This window comes from Pectinophora gossypiella, chromosome 10, assembly GCF_024362695.1.
Source record: "Pectinophora gossypiella chromosome 10, ilPecGoss1.1, whole genome shotgun sequence".
Lineage (NCBI taxonomy): Eukaryota > Metazoa > Arthropoda > Insecta > Lepidoptera > Gelechiidae > Pectinophora > Pectinophora gossypiella.
In genome coordinates, this window is record NC_065413.1 from 8,155,737 (window position 1) to 8,172,913 (window position 17,177).

The following is a 17,177-nucleotide window of genomic DNA, read 5'->3' on the forward strand; positions in this document are numbered from 1 at the left end:
CGGAAGCAAATTTAAGGAAAGGTGGAAAATATCAATTACATTAAACTTAGTATTATATATAATGACAAGCAAGTCTAACAAATTTTTAACATAATTCGTACGGAAACGTGGCAATGCGAATGTTGGCCTAATCGATAAACGAAGATTAACTCGGGGACAGCTTAATATCTATTAATAATCATAGGCCTACGTTATACGTCTGTTTCAGACGATATTATTATAACATCAATATCGCGTAGTGATGTGCAAGCTAATTCTGGAGCAGCAAATTCTACCGCACAGGGTGCAGAAAAGCCTAAAGACAGGTGGAATGATAATGGTAGGTAGTAGTGTTAAGTACTAATAGTAGGTAAATTGTTATAGGCTACACATATTGGACCATGTATAGGTAGGTACTTATAGTAGTGGTCTAATTAGTACTAGATTTCCATCTCCTTCTATTGTGTGGGTTATGAGTTGGAGTTCCAACCTCATCAACCCTGGTGTCAGGGTTACTATTGAGCCGCCAAAGGCCCCTGACAAGGCTCATGTCCCGACTACTTACTTACATCAGTAAGTAGTAACCAGGACCAACGGCTTATCCGAAGCATGGATCATCTTACTTTCGGACAATCAGGTGATCATCCTGTAATGTTCTAATCCAACTAGGGTCCACAAAGTATTTTTTATGATATGTCCCCACCGGGAACCAAACCCAGGACCTTCGGATCGTGAGCCCAACGCTCAACCACTGGACCACGGAGGTCGTTGGATTTCCATACACAAATACAAGACAGAAATAATACAAAATAATAAGTCAAAATATCTTTATTTACAAAACTTACAAACACTTAAGGCACATCCAAACTTATTAATATTTTACAAAAAGCAGACAAATCACATGCATTTATATGAACAAAAACATATGCAGAAACAGCAAATATATAGCATTTTAAAATTTAAAGACAAACATTTTTTCAACTGATTTTACGTCAACGCAAGAAATAAAATTCACACATAAACACATTCTGTACAAATAAATTAATTGATCAGTATGAAAACGTAGGCAACAGTGCCATTCTAAACTAAACCTTCATCTGCAATAAGAAAATATAATTTGTACTTTTATTTGATTAAATAAACATAGGATCTCAATTTAACAGACATTCGTGATTTTACACTAGCTAAGATAGGCGAGACGCTTTGCGACGATTAGGGGTAGCGCCGTTTAAACTCGTCGTGTTATAAAAAAATAATTATAAAATCCTGTTAAAGAGAACAAACTACCCCACACACTTCTATACACAATATACGTTCTTAAAAAATATGTTCATAAGAATCATAATTTTTAAAGAATTAGATAGTACTGTAGTTGCATGAGCCCCGACTTCTAGATATACGGTGATGTCGCGAAAAACCTAAAGTAATTTATCAATACCTACGTTTGTATTTTTTACAGTTGTCCAGATTAAATTATTGAATTGACAAGCCAGAACTGTACTCTGACAAACCATTCATCGATGTAATTGTTTGCCGAAAGAATTGAATAAGCTAGCTGTGAACACTTTATTTTCAAACGATCAATATGAAATTAATCTCAGTCAGAAACGCAAACAATTTTGTTTCCAGTTGCCGCTACCTGCCAATGAAAATTTGTCCGGAGTTTGCAACAGGACTCCAAAAGTTAGTTAGTTAGTCAGTTAATACATTTTTGTTTCGCCTAGTGTTGCTGGGTAAAATCACATTTAAGTACAGGTTTTATTCAGAATGGTACGCCTGCCCACTTCACAACCATGGTTGGTAACTCTTATTGTCGAGTGGATTGTATCATGGAACATTATAATTACTTAGTTATTTGATAGTAGTTGATCACTTGAAACCGGCAGCGCGTGCATCCTGCCACAAGGTAAGGTCCACTACTGGGATCTGTTCGCAGGGAACCAGCTTGTTTCTGTAATGTAAAATGGAATTGGTTTAGTTAGGTATTAGAACTCGCGTGGACTTTGGTCTCCTTTGCTAGATCTTAAACTATATAAAGAGTTATCGAATGTCATAGTAAAATCCTCTATTCTCTTAGCGGCATCCTTTTATGATGCATAGCAGCGTCCTTGTCTTTCTTTGCTGGAATAGTCAAGAAGGATGAAAAGGATGGTCACATATAAAGAGCGGGACAAACAAGGAAAGACACTTCAGTTTTTAAAGCGATCGGAACAGGAAGAAGTGGAAAAATGAAAGTAAAGTAAAAGTGTAAAAGCCGTGTAGTGCAGTATTAAGTGCAGTGTTTAGAGCAGCGTTTCGTGTGGTGTTCAAACATCGCGTAAAGTGCGGAATTAAGTGAAGTGACGGTGTTGAAGTTGAACCACGTAGCTTTGTGTAAATGTTGTACTGCGTGTGAAGGGAATAAATTCGTTTTTCCTTGGATTTAGTGAGTTTCCTTCCAATCCCCAAACCCACCGTAACAATATGTATGATTGTAATCATGAACTCATGTTTAAGGGTAAATTGTACCTTTCATCCGCAGAATACAGAAAGTCACAAAAATATCCGGGGACTGCTCGAGGCAGTATAAAAGGAGTCAGTATTATATTAAGTATTAAAATAATACCTAAACGTGGCCGTAACTATGACTACTCCTATTGAAAAATAGTAGTGAGCTTGTGTTATTGTTAAGTGTGTGTTATAAACAATTTTTACACATAAAGAGAAAATTAAATCGCATATAAATCTGATTCGGACGGGACTTGAACCCGCAGCTCTTGTTTAGCGGAAACGAGCGTGTTAACCATTACACCACCGGGTCCTCCTCCTATCCATGCGAAATTCTTCTCTGTATGTACCGTCATTAAGCCAACATTTTCTCTTTGGGAGTTTCCCTAGCCACGGGTGAGTGTAATAAAAACAAAAATCATTTTTCACACAACAGTGAATAAAACTCTTTAGATGTATATAAATTAAAAAGTAATAAGTTCGATATCTTAGTTTTACCAAAGCATTATATTTATATTTTTCGAAAATTCAAGAATGTTAAGAACCTTACTATACGTAGAAATTAATTTATTCGCGAAAGCAAAGTAAAAGTAAGCCATAAAGAATTGTTAGAATCAAAAAGTATGATCGTATTTCTAGCGGACTCACAAACAAGTTATGTCTAACTTGGGAAAACTAAAATTATGCTAAGTAATACTTAGTGCAATAAGTTGCTAAATCATCATAACGTATTTAATAGGTACCTAAAATATAAACTCTAGGTAGGTAGTATTAACAATTTGGAAATTTGTTTAACCGTCAAAGCACATGGGCTTACTTGCCCCTTGTTGTTGTTATGCTTGTTTTATGAGAAATTAAATTTGTTATTCTACTGAATTGATGTGATATGATAATGCATGATATATATTTTAATTTGTATACCTTTGTTATAAGGTCGAATATGGTGGACATCCTAGCTATAAGATCATTTTGTACCTGTATTCTTACAAATAAAGAACTTTGAACTTTGCACGTTGGGAGAAGGGTTTAGCTTAGTATAGTGTTGGGCGCCACGTGCGCCAACACTTACGCGGCCTCTCAATTGCCCCGAACGACCCGGATGGCTGGTTCTGCTGCTGCATTCAGCAGCCCATTGGCCCATTGGCCGCACTACAAAACGGGCTAAGTATAACGAGGGGCCATACATCTTCATTCCCTTCGCGGTGGAGTTGAGTGGGGTATGGTGAAGCGTGAGCACTCAGGTCATCTTGCGATGGATGTACCTCTGACTACCCAATTGGGATAAAATCGTATGCTTATGTTGTGTTATGTGTCACTAATACGAGAAGTTCTATTGAACCACTTTAGACGAATAATTTCTATAGTAAATATAACGACCTTCAAAATCCATAGAACATTTTTTATTTACAACCCGAGGTAAAGAAATAGAGGAAGTAATGGCTACAAAATATACCCCATACCGGTATAAACTAGCCGGAACCCGTACGACCCATCAATAGCATCCATACATTGGCTCTCAAAGGATATAAGGGAACGTTCGTTAAACCCTTTTACCGCGCGGCTCAAATTTTCCGACCTCCTTATCGCTTTTTGCCAAAATTCACAAAAGTAAATATGTTTGTAAACGGTCAACCGACGTCATAGTGACGGTTTATAAAACGAGGTTGAACCTACATTTCTTCATACGTTTTGCAGTAGTGTAATAAGTGCTCACATTTGAGCGCAGTGTGGCGCTCATGAGTTTACACCGGTTTACGCAGTTCGTTAAATGTAGCAGTAAAGTAAATTGCTTTTCCGTATTCAGTAGATACTTCGTTGGTATGCAACCCCCTGACGTAAGATGTCTATTTAATATGCACGGGTTATTTTAATTAAAATTTTTAGAACCCCGTGTTGCTCTACAGCTTAAGCCTATGATAGAGCCACTGAACTCTACTAGAAAAAGAATGGCTAATATACATATTTGTAATCTTTTATATAGAAGGTAGAAAAATTTATATCTTGTAATTTTAATATTATTGCCTTTGTCTTAATCTTTATTGAACCACCAGGCATAGCATTACGACGGATTATTTTATTGAAATAATAGGCAACCCAATTAGTAAACTATAAAAGACTTGATCTACTAACTATCTAGAGCGTACTTTATGCTTTGTAGAGCGTGAAATTGACAACAAAAAAGCTAGAACAAGGACTTTGGAAACAAGTCTGCAGAATCCACAAATTAAATTACGTCTAGATTGTAAACACAATGTTTAAAATAATGTCAATTATTATTCAGTTATCCATCCAAACAAATTCCTTTGAAAAAGACTAGTGCTTCACTACGTAGAACTTAATTAATAATTCATTTTCTAGGAATCCACGTGAGAATTTATAATCCCCCAAAATTAATAATGAATAACTACTTCAAATAAAAACCAAATTATATCAAAATTCAAGGCTAACTTTTTATTGTTAGCAATAGAATAAGCTGTGGCTTTGAACTTTGTGTAATGTCTAATATAATTTGCGTGGAGAAACTTCGTTAATAAATCTTTAAAGTGGTGCGCGTCTATGTGTCTTTGTGTTGGCGGTAATTGTTTAAATATCGGGTCATCCAACAGACAGCGATTAGCGTGCCGGAAAAAGTTTGCTATACATAATAATATCTCTAATGAGCGTTCGCGTTGCTGCGAATTTGAATGAATGACGGTATTTGCTTTTGCGAGCTCTGGCGCACACGGTACGTTACTCGCAAGTAAATCTGTGTTCAAAACCATTCGATGATTACTTCTGTGGAGTCAGTAAATACTTGTGTTTAGTTTGTGAACCATTTTGAGGCTATTAGCTGAAAGAATATTATTATCATAGAAGGAAAGAGAGGAAGGGGAAGACCAAGAAGAGCTTACATGGAACAAATTAAAGAAAAGGTTAACGTCGTGTCGTATAGGGAAGTCAAGGAATTGGCCTTTGATGGAAAATGCTGCACCGACAAGAGCGTCGCTCTTAAATTGATGATGATGAGCTGAAAGAATGCGTTCCAAAAGTCATGTATTTTTTATCACATTGTTTCGTGTGACACAAAATCTCGACATCACTTTTTTCGGGTAAACCTTGACTCACTTTACAACTTACATTGGAATCGTACCTTTATATACCTATAACAACTTAAAATGATAACCGAGGGATAAATTAACAACCACGTGTACAGCTTACTTCAAATTAATCTAACAGCTCGTTCCTGGGTCTTTCCCGTCCGTAACACTCGCAATTTATCACTTTCAAACCCTTTATAAACTTTCATTAATTCAACGTCTATTTATATAAATACAAAGCCTGATCTTAGCGGCCATGCAACAAAAATACAATGTTGAGATATTTAAATATATTTCCTTACACGTGTATGATCAGGTGAGATCCCTTGAAAGATTCCGAAGGAATATATTATCAATGAATATAATAATATACAGGGTGTTAGTGACATCGTAACGAATACTGAGGGGGATGATTCAGACCATGATTCTGAGTTGATATCAAGTGGAATTTTCCGTCGCAAAATTCATGATTTTTTTTTAGTTTTTTAAAATTATTCTCAATTCTATACTTTTGCGATGAAAAATACCACTTGATATTAACTCAGAATAATCAGCTGTTTCATCCCCCTCAGTATTCGTTATGATGTCACTTACACCCCGCACAAGTACATACTGTACCCATACAAGTAGGTATGGGTGTTAGTGACACCGTAACGAATACTGAGGGGGATGATTCAGACCATGATTCTGAGTTGATATCAAGTGGAATTTTCAGTCAGAAAATTCATGAAAATTTTTGTTTTTCTTTTTATTATTTTTTGTTCCATACTTTTGCGACGGAAAATTCCACTTCATATCATCTCAGAATCATGGTCTCAATCATCCATCAAAGTTTTCGTTACGACGTCACTAACACCATGTATAAGGTGTTAGTGACATCGTAATGAATACTCAGGGGGATGATTCAGACCATGATTCTGAGTTAATATCAAGTGGAATTTTCCGTCGCAAAATTAATGTTTTTTAGTTGTTTTTTTTTTTAATTATTTTCAATTCTATACTTTTGCGATGGAAAATTCCACTTGATATTTAACTCAGAATAATCAGCTGAATCATCCCTCTCAGTATTCGTTACGATATCACTCACAAAGACATCGAAGAACAATTAGCATCTACTTACAATTCATTTATCTGCTGGAAGGCTTTAGGTTGCATGAAGTGTATTTCGTGGGCGTTGTCGCACAGAATACGTGCCATTGAGGAGTGACGGATGGCGTCTAGCTGACCTGTTGACAAAAATAATAATTAGTGATTCTGGGTTGCAAGAAACATGCCCCTATGTTTTGTGCCCACAAATAAGCAACCACTTGTCCTAATAAGTCTGTTTGTGCAAAAACTTTATTATAATAATTATACGGACTACACCGTTAGTGCACTGTTGCTAATCAGCAAAACCATCCCACGCAGAATAGTAAATGAAGGCATCACGAATTCTATATGGACAATTAAAACAATTTTTTTGGAGAACTTACAGACTACAAAGTACATGTCTGCCTATAACAAGTTCCCGACATTAGAAATTCTAAACAAAATATTATTTTTACCACGTGAAAAGTGATTTTAGATAAGTAATTGAGAAAGAAGGTCTATTTTTTCTTGACCTAAATACAAAATCCTAGAGATCATCAAAAACTAAACTCATGTAGGATTCATAGATGTTGCCCGACGAAAAACGTGCTGAATAAGTTGAAGGCTATCGCAAACTTGTATAATAAATTATCATCTCATGTGATACTGTCGTGCGTGCGTGATAGAATTTTGAGTTGTGAGAAATCATATTCGAAGTGACACTTTTCAAACCACGAACGCTGGATGGATGAATAATGCTCCTTTTTATGTCGTAGATATAATAACTTAAGCCCTTGTTCCGATAGCAAGTAGGCAATAGTAAAAAAAAATATATTTGAACTTTTGCCTACTTACTTAATATGATTTGGACTGGAAAAGAGAAAGGGTCTTGTGAACAGGTTTTTAGTAATTATTAGTTCTATTTGTCGTAACTTATCCTGAATAACTAGACGTTTGTTATGTTACCGGACAAAATGATTCTCGAGTAAAACTTAATACTGACTTGGCGTAAGAGCTGTGTCAGGATCGGCTCCGTTCTCAAAGAAGTATCTGTCTCCGACCCTGGTGCGGTAGAACTGCTCAGTGAGGATGCAGAGGAACGTTGGCCCAGCCTGGGCTCCCGGTACGTTCTTCTCCAGTGAACCAGCCACTACCAGCTCCACGTCTTCAGGTGACTCGTACAAACTCTGTAGCACTTGCACGTTCTGAGGAAAGAAGGACATTATTAAAATACGTGCTATTTTTTGCCTCGTGTTATGTGGACCACTGCTAAACAGTATTGCTCCTCCTGTTACAGGACAGAAAGATGGAAACAACTGACACTTAATGAAGTGTATAGCGTTTTGTATTTCGTAACATTTTTTATAAAGATGAATATTTGTTACAGTATTATACAAATAAATATTTCATTTAGAATATCCACAAAGCAAAAGATAAAACATAATGGGAAAATGGCACTCTAGCGAAACGATAAACCAATATTTCATAAGGAAGAAATTTCAATTATTTGTAAGGAAGAGGATGAAGTAGATGACGCGATAAAAGTATCATTGCAAGTCAATGATGCGATGTTATTGAAAGGTCCTGTCAGCAAAATGATAAGAGGAGTCAAACATTGCGTGCAACGGCGTGATCTGGAAGTGGCCTTTGTCCAGAAAATTATCGCGTGGTTTATGTTGAGGATGTGATCTCGAGTCAGGATTGAATTCCCTAGGCACAAACCACCCCTTAATTAAACAGAAGGAGTATAAGACATGCTGCTTCACACCACGCCGCCATCCCTACGTTCCTGCACGCTGCTCTATGTAATTAACGTGATGGAGTAATTCGTCAGCTGTCCAGAATCGAAAACAAATTGTATAATTTCTTAGGAAGGGATATACCTAAACCGTACTCGTACATATTTGCAAGTCTAATAATGGGTCTGTGTTAAGCACTGATGAGAATTTATTTAAAATAGTCTAATTAATTCCCAAACGCTCAAATGGAGCATCCGTAATCGGGCTTCGAAATCTCTAATTCGAAAGGGTTTATATGAAAGGGGTGCGTAAATAGATTCTTGCCCTTAATGAACAGGAACTAATACAGTTCCATAGATTGTCGCGGTTCTTAAGATATCGCGCTGCCCTTAATCCAGTCTAAATGTTCTGCCGCACGCAAAAGCCATACAGGCGCGATGTTGACGTTTTCATACATTATTTATTAACTTCTAAAACTATAGGTACTTTTATTATTTAATACACAATTTCATGAAAAATTTTCCTATATTTTCATTTAAAGATATGTCTGTGTTTTTAAAATTGTCTTCTAAAATCTCATGTTTTAGACAAAATAAATAGGTATTAAAAATGTATATATAAATGTATTTATATATGTCAAAAGTTAAACATGAAAAATATTTTCTTAAGTAGGTGTGTTATAGATAGAAATTGCTAATTGTTAGGAATTATTTATATCAAATTAGGTTGTAGGGGTTTCACTACAACTTCATTAAAAAAGCTCAAAGGTTTGACAAATAAATTTCTTGTAAGAAATTGGTAGTTTAACCACATCTGATAGCAACAATTTCAACGTCTATTGTTAGTAGATTAGGAAACAGTTTTGGAATACCTAACGTAAGCGTTTCCGCATCAAAGTAAAGCAAACAAATTTGTAACCTACCACGAATTTCTTAGAAGCAATTGCTTTGTAGGCGTTACAGTAATCGAATACCTTTTAGCGCTGCGTGATGAGGAACATAAGTAGGAACTGGATTTTAAATTCGACGCTGGTAATCTATTTAGACATAGAATTGAAAACAAATTGTACGATGTTCACGTGAGGCTCGGAAATTGCATTTTAAAAGACCTATTCAAAGAAAACCTTGCTTTGAATTATAGGGATGAATAGAACCACCAAAGTTAGTAGGTTGGTGGTAAGAGGAAGACCTAGAAGGACGTACGTTGACCAAATTAGTGATGTCCTTAGAAAATGATCGATCTACTCTGAACATGCGTGTATCAAGCGTTTGATAAATGTAGAGGAAGCTAAAGAAGTGTGTCAGGATCGAAGCAAATGGAATTCTGTACTCTCCGCTTAGCCCGGTACGAAATAGATATGAGTTTATTTTTGTAGGACCACCAAACTACTTATTTAGAGTCCAAAATAGATCGTTTTCAAAGTATTTTTATCAGTCTATGTTCACTGAGTGTCAGGATTCTTTTTTAATCAATACATTTAGTACGTTGCATTAAAAGATAAAGAATATGTGAATACCTAATCTATAAAAATAAAAAACATATCTACGTAAGCTTCCTGATATTTACCATAAACATACATTTTAAGTATCTATGCTCCAGCACTCTGCTCTCTCCGCTAGGGTTCATTATGAAATGCAAAAGTTTTCTGCGTATCTGGCAACGATTTGAAACTTCACTTTTTAATGAATATAGCGTCCAATATGGAAATAAATGTTTTCTTTCTTTCTTTATTGGCAGACAATCACAATAATATTTTTTCACGTTCAAAAAGACAAAATCAAATGGTTCAACTGTCGATTCCGCGGAAATTAAACCGGATTCAATTCAAACAATGCTTACTGCAGCAATGTTGTTTATTTAAAATCTCGATATATCTGCAGTAAGCATTTTTTTTTAAATTCAATTAAAATTTATTGGTAGTAGTTTTATTCAGGTGTTTTTCATTATTTATATTTACTGCCTTTATTATTGCCAGTTACCTACAAATACACTGCGGGCCCGTGGTTCACTGAGTTGCTTCTCTCAAATGAGCAGCGCCGGTTCGAACCTCGGTACTGGACTTGCACCAATAAATTATTATGAAGTTTTCACTATTTTTTTTTATTATTTATTTCAATTACTCATTAAGGAGCGAGGCGAGGAGCGAGGCGAGGAGCTCGGTGGCGCAGCGGTTAACGCGCTCGGTCTGCGATTGTTGAAGTAAAGCAACTTTCGCAAAGGCCGGTCATAGGATGGGTGACCACAAAAAAAAGTTTTCATCTCGAGCTCCTCCGTGCTTCGGAAGGCACGTTAAACCGTTGGTCCCGGCTGCATTAGCAGTCGTTAATAACCATCAATCCGCACTGGGCCCGCGTGATGGTTTAAGGCCCGATCTCCCTATTCATCCATAGAGAAGGCCCGTGCCCCAGCAGTGGGGACGTTAATGGGCTGATGATGATGACTCATTAAGGGGGTGAAGAGATGCTGTGTGCATATACGCTCGTGCTAAATAAACCTAAATTAATTAATTTTTGTGTTTTATTACTCCAAAAACATAACAGTTCAGTTGGTTCGACCATTATAGACGGCGAAACGGCTCAACACCTATTACGTTGGTCTAACAGAAAGCTCGGAGAGGTGTCGGTACTTAGTTCTTCTTGCGACGAATGTAACTTCTGACCTCGCAAATATACTTTACTTCTATGCCTTTGAGACATTTCTTTCTATATTTTTTCCTCGGCAAAGTGTCTAAATATTTCAGTACACGTCCCCTCAAGTATTTTTTTCTTTTGAGCTATAGGATAAGCGGTAATAGCCCCAATTACAGTTCGTCTGGCCATGTAAAAGCTATTTTAGTAACTGGCAGCGCTGGCACTTCCAAGGAGTGGGAAACAAAGCAAAAACCTAAGCTCGTAGGTAAGTATGGAGTGATTCAAGACGTTCGTATATTCAGACACGTTTCAGAGTGTATTCAAATATGAAAAGAACCTATAAATAATAATTATAATAAAAAAAGGTTTATTTCACAAAACAAAAATTTCTTAGTACGCTAACATTGTGATACAATACAAGTGTATTTTAAGAGAGCTGGTGCTTGTAAAAGTATTTCCCTTGTACTATACAGGTCACCAGGCCCGAAGCCTTGGAAACCATTTAATCCTTCTTCACACAATCCATCCACACCTTCTTGAGTCATCCTCTACCCCTACCAATCCGCATTCATACTGAAAAAAAACCTTGTAATATGCCAGTTATCCCTCGTCATTACATTGACTCTTTCATACAATACAAATACACTTTATTGCACCAAAATAAAAAGAAATAATTACAAAAAGTCTTAACTAAGTACATGGCAAATGGCGGCCTTATCGCTTAAAGCGGTTTCTTCCAGACAACCATAAGGTGAGGAAAAATGAAAAAAAAAAATATTGAAAGAATCTTTCATCTATGAAATGTAACATAACATGAACAACCTTTAGTCCCACTGCTGGTCACAGGCCTCCCCTCAATCAAGCGGAGGGGCATTTGGGCTAGTAGCCCGGAACCAACGGCTTAACGTGCCTTCCGGACCACGGAATCATCTTTCTTCTTACGTCTTAAACCTAAATAAACATACATACATACATACATAAATTCACGCCCGTAATCCCTAATGGGGTGGGCAGAGCCACAAGTAATCAAAGACAACTTGCAGCCACTGTTGATACGAAGTCCAAAGATGGATATGATGAACCTTATGGTGATAAGGGATCAGCCTATCGCCCATAACATTAGTCCATCATGTTAGAGGACACAAACCCTCTGTCGGTTTAACCTAAATAAAGATTCTATCTATCTATCTTCTTTATCGGAGAACCAGTTGATTTAGCCTGCAATGTTCTAGACAAACAAAGAACCTTATAAAGTGATTTTCTACAGTGACCCCAGTGAACCCGGACCTCCAGATCGTGAGCCCCATACTCTAAACCTTAGACCACGGAGGCTGTTCCATCAAATGTAATATTTCCTTTTATTTATATAAATATCGTATAGGTATTTATAAATAACGCATTATACATAACACACGTTCAAATTTGTAATGTTCCAATAAAGGAGATCATCGGCTCTCCATACTTTGGCCGGCCCAAATTTGAAAGTGCCGGCCAGAGAAAAAAAATGTGTCGAACCTTTCGAGTAGATTGCTCTGAACATTTTTTACTATGACACCAAACGTGTATAACCATTAGTTTGGCTTTAATTGGATTTTAAAAATCACGATTTTTCATACATTTTGTAAAAAAAAATATTATGTCCGTTGGGAAAAAAAGGGATACAGGCCTATTACAAAGGACCGTTAGAACATTTATTAGTATGGCGCCAAACTTCTATGACCATTATTTTGACTTTTATTGGACTTTCCGTTTTGGTTAATATGTTAAAATGCCGGCAATCGAAAAAAATACGTCGAATCTGTCTAATAGTTGTTTCTCAATATTTTTTAATATGACACCAAACATCTATGACCATTATTTTGACTTTTATTGGAATTTACGTTTTAGTTCAAATGTGAAAAGTGCCGACCAGCAAAAATACCATGTAGAGAGTATCGAGTAGATGCCTATTAACATTTTTTTCTATAGCAACAAACGTGTACAATCTTTAGTTTGGCTTTTAGTTTATTTTAAAAATCTTGATTTCTTATTTATTTTGTTTAAAAATAAAGTGCTTTGGGCAAAAATTGCGGTACGGCGGATTACAAAGGACCTTTAGAACATTTAATAATCTGGCGCGAAACATTTTTGACCATTATTATGACTTTTATTCGTCTCTCTTTCCGTTTTGGTTCAAATGGGAAAATGTCAGCCAGCGAAACAAAATAAGTCAAATCTTTTGGTAAATTACTTGAAACGTATTTTTTTACTATATTACCAAATGTAGACTTTGGCGTTTTGACTTTTTAAAAAATCTTTTTTTATATACATTTTAACAATGACAACAAGCAGAGCTTTCCCAATGACTAGTTATTAGTCAGATAAATACTTTGTGTTATTGTTTTGTGTGTTGTTAGGTGAACTTCTATATTAATACTATCTGATTTTAGATACGACGTTGGCTGTAGTTTTTGCATTCGACTCGGCCGTTAACGTTACGGCCTAAGTTTAGGTTGAATTATGGTATTGATTCATCTTGATCGTAGATGTTTACCACCCTCCAAAGATAAGCTTGCCATCTAGTGACGAAACTCGTATTTTGGCATGACGTCTGAAGAAGCTGTTAGGGAAGACAGGAGTCGGGCAGTTATACTTTGCATGTATGCCGATCACAATATCCTGGTGCTACTCGGCCGATATAGCACAGTACCTCACATTTCTTAAAAAAAAATAAGCTTCTAAAGCGTGTATCACCATCAGGTGAGATAGTGGTCAAACGAAAACCTATTTTTGATTTATAAAAATGTGTCCAATGACGACCACGATATTACGCCTTTACCTGCATTATCGCCAGATAAAACTTTTTTCGCCAAAGTGTAGGTATCTATGAAAACTCCAGATTTTGGAGAAATCTAATTGAGTTCTAAATAGTGGTCATAGATGTTTAATGTCATAGTAATAAACATTCTGACGATCCTTTAAATAACGCGCCTGTCATATTTTATTTAATAACAAAATAAATCAAAAATCGAGGTTTTAAAAATCCAACAACAGCCAAACTAATGGTCATACACGTTTATTGTCATAGTGAACAATGTTTACAGGTATCTTCTCGATAGTTTTGACATGTGTTTTTGCTGACCGGCACTTTTCACATAGAAACTAAAACGTAAAGTCCAATAAAAGCCAAAATAATGGTCATAGACGTTTGGTGCCATAATAATAAATGGTCAAATGGATAAGTTTTAACGGGATATACCAATATTGTTTCTTGGCCGGCACTTCACATTTTCACCAAAATGTATGAAAAATACAAGTTTTTTTTTTAATTCGAATAAAACCGAAAATATTGACGCTACAGCTTTGGTGTCATAGTAATAAATGCTCAGACGGATAAGTTCTAAGGATATATACCATTTTTGTTAATTGGCCGGCACTTTACATTTTCACCAAAAATGTATGAAAAATACAGTTCTTTTAATTCGAATAAAACCGAAGATATTGACCCTACAGCTTTGGTGCCATAGTAATAAATACTCAGACGGATAAGATCTAACGGAATATAGCAAAATTATTTTTTGGCCGGCACTTTGACTTCTGGGCCGAAATCCGATGATCTCCTTTGTCTTTTATTTGTTTAGTCTCATTTCTGTGCTGTAAGTAACTGTTTTGTTTACGGTGTAAATACATTTCTGATGATGACATTTTCTATAAATAGGATATTGAAGCTATTTTACTTTTCTTCCTTCTCTCTTGGCAAGTACTTTGAAGGAGTGTCATTTGAGGAAAAATCTGCAATAAGACGCCAACGAAATCAACACCGCCTATATTAACTATTTTTAGACACACGTTGATTGAAATATCATTAACGTTGACGTTTCAATGATATGGGTAACTTACGTAGGCTATTTTTTTTTTTTTTTTTTTTTTTTTTTTTTTTTTTTTTTTTTTTTTTTCTTGTAATTGGAATATATCTTAGAATTCTAAGATCTGGCCACTACATATCCATGTGCTTAGATAACGTTTGGCACATGGTCTACAGACATCATATTATGTGTAAATGAACATTTTAGCCTTCAGTCTGAATAAAACGTTTCGCGTGATTCTTGATTACCTCCATATCTCCGCGTCTTCTGACAATTTGTCCCACTCCGTAGATTTCGTATGTCGGCACTTTTTTCTGCCTTCAAATCCTTAGCGCTGGGGATGGGGATGGTGGGGCTGTGATTTGTGATCGCTGATTTGTTCGAAATCTGGTCTTTGTTTGCACTGAATGTAAGATATAAAACATACAATATCCTCATAAGGCCCGATTTTGTTAACAATCGCAATTTGATTTCTCCCTAACATTATCGCGCTTTTTTCACAGGGTCCGCTTACCTAACCTAAAAATTTGACAGGTCCGGTTTTTTACAGAACTGACTGCCTGTCTGACCTTCCAACCCGCGAAGGCAAAACCAGCCGAATACAGGTCAGTTCACATACCTCCGAAAATGCATTTCTTGGGAATGTGGGTTTTCTCACGATGTTTTCCTTCACCGCTGAACACATGATAATCATTTATGATCCAAACTTGAATTCGAAACCAAATTTGACAATCATTGGTTTATTCGGATTCGAACCTGTAACCTCAAAGTTAGAGGCAAGCGTTCTACCAACTGGCCTACCACGGCTACCAATGCTATTTTGTAGTGGGTAACTTCAAGCCTAATATGACATGTAGATACTAGCCACACAGCGTGTCTCTTCGCCAAATTACATCAGTGTTAGGTTAGGTTATATTCCAAAGTGAAATTGAACAACAGAAGTCAGAATTATTTATTCAACGTAATTATCAAGGATAAACTTGTTAAAGGTCAATGTAACATTTTTGAATTTACGTCATTTCACTAGGTGTTATGGCTGAGGAGAAGAAATGCTAAGAAACTGCAACAGCAACACATCTTTTAAATCAATGAGGGTATACAATACTTACAAGTTATTTAATAACTAGAGAAACATATTTAATACCAGACTTTTTATCATTCAGGTAATCATTCATCTTATAATAAGCTTTTTAGATAAAGTAAGTCTCACATGAGCTCTAAATTTACCTTCTGATAAATTCAAAATATTATCTAGTATTTTATTGTAAAAAGGTTCTTACCACACAAATATGGAAATTCAGGAACAAAATTATGAATGTCCAATCTTTCGAGTGTCAACGTTGAATCTTTTTTTTATATAAGTAATGCTGTTTTTCGTCACACTGCTAAACTGTGCTATCTCGAAAATAATGTGAGACCAATTTAGAGGATTCAATAAGGCAGGCTAAGGCGTATACTAGTATACGTGACGAAGGATAAATGGGGCGTTATATGCACGTCATTTTATGTCAGGCGTACTCCTCGTCACAGTGTTATAGGACTGTTGATAAAATATCGATATATCGATCGTTCGATATTAAAATATGAATATCGACAGTCGTTACTTTTTGAAATAAGTTTTCATTTTTCATTTTTTCTCACCAATTATTGAAATTATAACAACATAATTATAAACTTAATCTACTGTACTTTGTTTGCACTATATTATGTCTTATCTCTTTTAGTTTATTTATTTGCATATTAGGTATCTTAAAACGAATTGTACTTTTGTATAAAAAAACTTTATCCTAAAACGCATTATTTACTTTACCCATTGTGGTTACTAATCACTTTACTTAACCTGTCAGCTAGGACTGTTGATAAAATATCAATATATCGATTTTTTTTCGATACCTATATCAAATTCCGATATTGATATATTTAAAAATATCGATGTATCGAGAATCCGATATTTAAAAAAATATCAAGAGTCCTATGTGTTACTACACCTCTCGTTTATCTATCCCATGCACCATTAACTGCCTTCATAAATCTTATGTAACAATACATTACGCGGGTCACTTTCTACTCATTCTCTAGCTTCGCATATTCTTATTTTAAACATCAGTACCTACTCATTTTGATAAACAAATACTTTAGATTTTTCTGACAGACGGACAGACGCAAATCTATTTAGGGTACTAATCGGAAACCGTGTCTGAACATAACCAGAAAAGTACTTTAAATCCATTTTTCGTTGGAATAAAAAAGTCAAACATTTTTTTTATATGATCGAACATGAATTGCCCCACTCAAGATGCTTTTGATTTCAAAAGACATAAAAAAAACTATCACTACAAAAGAAAAAAACAT

General features: G+C 35.7%; 1 protein-coding gene across 3 annotated transcripts in view; it reads right to left on the reverse strand.

Annotated features, from left to right (window-relative positions):
* Positions 1–792: 792 nt before the first annotated feature.
* The window catches only part of LOC126370463 (peroxidase), a 141,953-nt gene continuing 125,568 nt past the window's right edge, over positions 793–17,177 (reverse strand). For all 3 annotated transcript variants that reach the window (XM_050015332.1, XM_050015330.1, XM_050015331.1), the window contains 3 exons: positions 7,615–7,816; positions 6,664–6,769; positions 793–1,930 (listed from right to left, as the gene is read on the reverse strand). In XM_050015332.1, the coding sequence (XP_049871289.1) occupies positions 1,849–1,930; positions 6,664–6,769; positions 7,615–7,816 (390 nt within the window). In that variant the 3' untranslated portion in view covers positions 793–1,848. The remainder of the gene's footprint in view (positions 1,931–6,663; positions 6,770–7,614; positions 7,817–17,177) is intronic.